Consider the following 6178-nt stretch of genomic DNA (forward strand, 5'->3'; position numbering starts at 1 on the left):
TTGTCTGTACCATCTTGACAATAAAATATTCTGAAATCAAAAAGGTGAAACGATTTTAAACAAACATCATTAAAGAGGCTTGCCCGCAGAGAGATCAGAAAAATTGTCTAATAGAAAAAGATTTTTTACACATGACAGATTGTTGGAATTGTTGAGTTTTTCATTTTATTTTCCTTATAAAACGCTGAAAAGTGATATTAAAACCTCATTTTTAAATATTAGTTATCTAATCGCAACCCGCAATAAGTCTAATTTGATTGACACATCAAAGAAACAAGCACGTGCACAGTGCAGCGGCGATTTACAAAGAAGATTTGCCGTTATATTCCATACATTTCCCTCTCAGGTTGAGTTTTAAAACGTCTTTTAAATACATATTCTGTAATTGTTTTCAAGAAATAAAGTCGGAAAGCCTCTAATTTTGTCACATAGAAACGTGTACTGAAGTTTATTTAGTGATCGGAGATGTGCCGTTTACCGGTCCGTCTGCGGGTAAGCCTCTTTAAGAAATGGTCTAAACACTTCCAAATTCTTATTTTAATTTTCCGTGTTTATTGTATCGATTTATTTCAGTTGAACATCATCTTGTTTAATCATCCTGTGGTACTGCAAGGACATCATAAGTGCAAAAAGCTATGAATATTCAATTTATTTAAGTATAAACATGATACAATTTACAAGGGAGGTCAGTTTTGTTAGTTCAGTTCTGGCAACGTTGATTCAAATATTTCATTTAAAGGGACATCACGGTAAACCAATTTCTATTTTGTATTTTTTCATATTATTGGGTATATCTTTAAAAAAATATCCTTATGAACAATAACCATTCGAATTTGATGATATATGTATATAAAAAACATCAATTATTAATTATAAAAAGGTTATCACAATTCGTTGATCAATAGTCTGAATATGCAAATTTTGTGACATATACGTTATTATACGATAACACGCATGCGCACAACACACTAAAACACCTGAAAACAAAAATGGCTTCCAATGTGAATCGACTGCGGTTGAAAACGATAACAGCTTCCGCAATGAAGAGAATAATTGGAAAATGGGTCAAACACAATCCTAGAATTAAACTGGGGAAGCAGTACAATACAGTTCAAACATGAAAACAGCAGTAATACGGACGCTGCTCGTATTCTGCTTGATTGCTGGATAGTAGGTCATGACAATCTCGGTAATATTTACACCAACTCGGTAATATTTATACAGTCTGTACCAGTACATCGCTACTGTCACTATACTATATGTACGGTGTTTACACTTACTTACACATAAATATATGTGCCGGAATATATACAGAACGTGTTATTTAACATTTAAACCACTGTATAATATCGTTGTCCAACTAATCCAATTCGCCTTGTAAACTATCGTGTGTTTGTGTTGCCTCGATTTCAAAACAGTTACGTAATGATTTAAAAATAATTTCCGCGCTAAATTTAGAGGGGGATTCCCAACTAAATCAAGTGGTCAAACTGGACATGCGGATCGACTGTGAACATTGGGACAGCACAGAAACATAACTGGAAAGGAACAAAACACGTACATTCATTGAAAATTACAACGTTTTTACCGTGATGTCCCTTTAAACGTTAGTCGTAAGACATTCATTTCCTTCATGCCCGGCACATTCTGTATAATCTTAGGTGGCAGTTTTTCCACAGCACATAGCTTAGTAACACTACAGTCTGGCCCAAATCCTTCTTGAAGGTTTTCAAATGAAATACAAAACGGTCCTTTGTTAGGATCTCCTTTGCCAGGGTCGCGATCTGGCATTTCGAGCAAGTAACCAATTCCTGGGTGTACAAGTGTTTTCATTAGCTCAAAATACCTTTTCTGGTCTGCAGGCGAAATGGCAACCAAGGAGCCTCGATCCCAGATCCCACTAAATCCAGATTCTATTTCAGCTGAAAATAAAAACAAGTCACAGCAATAGACTTTGATCTTGTTATCAGTCGACCGGTATAGTTTGCCTTTCACAGCGGGGGCGTCCTCGGAAGTGTATTTTATGTTTTGTTCAGTAAAAAAATCTTTAACTGCTATTTCTGATGCTTCCAATCCAACAACCTCGTTCCCACGGTCTGCCAGCCATTTTATGTCGACAGTCTTCCCACAAAGAGGTATGAAGATTTTGTTCTTGGTTGTGAGTGACGTCATCAGTATCTCGTGATGTTTCTCTATGGCTTCGTGAACATCATCATTGTGCCAGGGTAGAGTTTTCTTCTCCCAACAGCCAAGCCAGCCCTGCATTGTTTTGTCATCCATTCCTTCCAACTACCTGGCTTCTTACCTAAATCGATACAAGTAATAGTTGCGTCAATAAAATTCTTAATATGAGAAATGTTTACGACAAATGAACCAAAATGCAAACGTCAACGAAATCATAGTTCGAACTCGACATCGACAATCAAACAAAATAGGGATTTTCATGGAGACCCTTACCAAAATACAATGACAAGCGACCAGGCGTTCCGGGAAGGCTTTATTAAGTTATTTACTTTATCAGATATATTAATATGAGCTAAAAAGTATTGATTTAACCCTCATATTGTGCTAAAACCATCTCATTTTATTGAGGCCATAAACCCCCCCCCCCCCCCCCCAAAACACAGGTTATCTCATGCAAGGCTTTACTTAAAAGTGGCAAAAACTAAACCAATAATACGAAAGCAAGATTCCAATGCAACACCAAAAATAATTTCTGATATAAACATATATTTACCTCGTTTATCACATAACCTCCAATTCAATTGTAAATTTCTATTTCTGTATTGTAACATCCCTGCTTCCTCCATCCTACGAAGTTTAAATGTCATAAATTGCTCGATATTCATGTGTTTTAGGGCTTGCTACAACATCATGATTGTCGACTGCTAACGGGTAAAATACATGATTTTGAGTATAACCGGAAACCTACATGTACTCTGTACCGTAGCTAGGTAACTATATTTACCCAACGCAAACATAGATGACGCCAATTTATTGTATTCTCATACTTGAACGGGTGCTGACAGCACCGTTAGGCACACGTGTTCATGTAATGATAAATGATATTTTTGAATCGTGGCATTTAGCTTAGGTGTCTAAAGAGGAGACATTTCGACATGTCGTAGGTAACTGAAAACATGTTTTGAAAGCGAAAGTAGGTAAATTAGTCTCGAAATGTGGGTAACTGAAATTTGAAGTACATTATAAATACATAACGACGGCATTGATATGATGATAAATCGTGCAAATGTTTTTGGATGTGTAAAAGCTTTCCGATTAACCAATCTGCGCATCTTTCTCGGTCTATATAACCAATTACCAGGTTGATTGAAGTTTAAGATGAACGTCCTACAAATGTGAAAACAACAAAAACAACAACAACACGATGTTTATGATAAAAAGGTTAGGGTTATCAAAGACTTATTATGTTATTGCCTTCGTAGAGAATCGTCACTCGTTTACAGTCATTTTCGCTTTGTAAGTGTTGATAACGGAATGTCACGTGATCGTTCGGAACTAGTGCGCAGGTGGTGACAATTAGTATTTGTATATCAGGAAGTAAATATACAATATCACGTGACAAAATGCTACTTATAATGCGCTTTTCCGATCCTACTAGTCGCAAGAATGAAGTAAAGAAGTACACGTGCACCGTTTTACGTGCGTACATACATGCATGTTCGATATAAAAACACGTGCTTTGTGCAATTTTCGGGCCCCACCAAAGGTTAACATTTCTATTCACCGTTACGTTTTTGTTTCAGACTCATATTACATGTGCGTGTGAAGTAAATTATATTAAAACAAAATATCTACCAAGTGTCGTTTTAATTCGAATGTATCGATGTACATATAAGATCATGCGTTTAGAAGTTCTGACTGTTTGTACGTTCAATTCAATTAAGGATTGAATGTTGATTTGGTCGATTTCATGGGGTCATGAATTGAGTTGCTCTTGAGACAAATTTAATGAACTGCGAAGCAGTTCATGTTGAATTTGTCTCAAGAACAACTCAATTCATGACCCCATGAAATCGACCAAATCAAGATTCAATCCTTATATTTTATTTGTTTGTTTTTTTTTCGAATAAAAAAGTCGCTAGACATTAATGTCTCGAAGCTTGTGCAAGTCCAAATGCGGAAAAGTCCGAGGAGTTCCGGATTGTGCATGTCTAGTCGGTCGAGTTAAATAGTCCGCCATTTTAGGATTAAAAAAGCATTATTTTGTCAAAATAGAAGTATTTAGCATATCTGGTCTTTCATAAAATACAAGAATACATTATAAATTTGATAATTTTAATAATTATTCCATGTTTATAACAACAATGTAGAAAAAGTGAAATCATTTCGCGGAAGGATTTTGTCTAGGTATTCATACGCACTGATCAATGTTAATCTGGTCAAATTCATGAGCAAATGAAACAGATTAAGTTTGGTAGTTTTATTGAGTCCAACTTGAGTAGAAATTGAAATATTAATCAATGAAACCCATGATCATAACAAACAAAGGTCCGACCTCTGGATCACTTATTATTTTCATTCTGGAATATAGGAACTTGTCATCTCCAGTGTAAACATCATACAAATGAGGACAATCGAGGTCTCGCGAAAACCACGTGTCCATGTGTCCTCGACACTTAAAAACCACCATAGTATCTTCAGGTGCTACTACCATTTTGTGAGAGTTCCTTAGAAGGAATTGCTATTAAACTGGATTTTGTCGCTGTTAATTATGGCCCTTTGGTGGCAAGAACATCGTGAATGATGCCAAAACTACACAAGCTTGTGTAAACATAGTAAAACGGTGATAAAAGGGATACTATTTAGAGAAATCTGCATGTTTTCATTGTATGACTTGTCTTCTATATGTTAATATATGTTGGGAGAAAGCGTGGATATGTTGTAATAAGCTTAACAATAAAAATGTTTAAATCAAAATAAAAACGGTGCACGTGCCGTTAACTACCTTGTTTGGATCGGGAAATGCATTTTGCATCAAGGATATCATTCTGTCTCGCCATTGTCTGTTTACTTCCAAATATAGTGTGTTTTTCTGACCTGAACGCTGAAAAATCATATACACAGTTTTTAATACTGGTCGGAACGAATAACACGTGGAAAAGTATTTTCAAACTATTATTTAAGTGTTTTACTTTACAAATTTAATATCAAAGCAAAGCTCATAACTATTTTAGGCAATGTGGGGAAAATAGAAAATATTTAATATTTTCATGGAGAACAAAATGAAAAATTAAGTGAAAATAAACGGCAACCATTCTTCATGGTCTGTCAATTGATCCAGCTTAACTGCATCGTTAAACTCCGCGAAGTTCGTGGAGTGTAACGTAATCAGAAGTCTTGGCTAGCGAAGATGGCTTAACTATAGCCATAACGTAGTCATAACACGTGGATTTACCTAAAATGAAAGAAATCAAAATAAAGGTCTAGTATGCTTTTAGAAGTGTCGCTTCGGTTACATGTTCGCACTTTTTCAGTCAGTTAAGCTCCATTTTATTCTTTTTACATAGTTACGTAGTTACCTACGACGATGCCATTATTTGTGGTAGCTGGCTTGTCTCATCAATAGATGTTTACATGTGCGTTACGCTTCAAATATTTAAGCTTATTGCCAAATAGAAATGGAGGCATTGATAATAAACCGTACCAAAGAGACGTTGTTAGCTTACTTGGATCGGCGTCCGCCATGTTGGCGGTGTGTACCAACAGTGACCTGCCACCGGTTCGGTACATTGAAGGGGTGATTTTACATAATTAAATATACACAATTGGGTACCAAACCAAGGAAAATGCTTCCACGAATGTGTCACATTCTACAGAACTAACATTGTATTGTTGGTGATCCTCAAAGAGCGGGTACAACCACAGGCACCTGTGGTACAACCGTCCCTCCCTAACTATGCTTCTGTCTAATACCTCAGCGGTATACCTGTGGTCGTACAAAGGTCAATACTAATGCCCTGGTATGTTGTTTACTTACGGGAAGTACCGTTGTTTATTCAAGCTATGGAATATGATATCAAATTATTGTACCCATAAGTGATCATGGATGCAGGGTACCCTTAGAGGTCACATACAACATAATCTATTACATATACTAGTACTTATACACTGATCTCAGAACACAGTATCACACGCATAATACCTTTAGGAAAAC

General features: G+C 36.1%; 1 protein-coding gene across 3 annotated transcripts; it reads right to left on the minus strand.

Moving 5' to 3' along the window:
- Window positions 1–635: 635 nt before the first annotated feature.
- LOC117340105 (probable thiopurine S-methyltransferase) lies at window positions 636–5974 on the minus strand. 3 transcript variants are annotated; one of them, XM_033901895.1, is made up of 4 exons: window positions 5848–5963; window positions 4970–5068; window positions 1606–2305; window positions 636–738 (listed from the first exon to the last, which is right to left on the minus strand). In XM_033901895.1, exons 3-4 carry the CDS (start codon window positions 2278–2280, stop codon window positions 730–732), a joined length of 684 nt encoding a protein of 227 aa, XP_033757786.1. In that variant the 5' UTR covers window positions 2281–2305; window positions 4970–5068; window positions 5848–5963; the 3' UTR covers window positions 636–729. The 3 variants fall into 3 exon arrangements, with proteins under 3 accessions (XP_033757786.1, XP_033757785.1, XP_033757787.1); XM_033901894.1 differs by lacking the exon at window positions 4970–5068 and having other exon boundaries at window positions 5848–5974; XM_033901896.1 differs by lacking the exon at window positions 4970–5068 and having other exon boundaries at window positions 1606–2309; window positions 5852–5962.
- Between the last annotated feature and the right edge of the window lie 204 nt (window positions 5975–6178).

The sequence above is a fragment of the Pecten maximus genome, chromosome 12 (assembly GCF_902652985.1).
Source record: "Pecten maximus chromosome 12, xPecMax1.1, whole genome shotgun sequence".
NCBI lineage: Eukaryota > Metazoa > Mollusca > Bivalvia > Pectinida > Pectinidae > Pecten > Pecten maximus.

Excerpts from the sequence above, each read along its gene's own strand:
- LOC117340105 (XM_033901894.1), bottom strand. The coding sequence starts at position 2,280 with ATGGATGACAAAACAATGCAGGGCTGGCTTGGCTGTTGGGAGAAGAAA.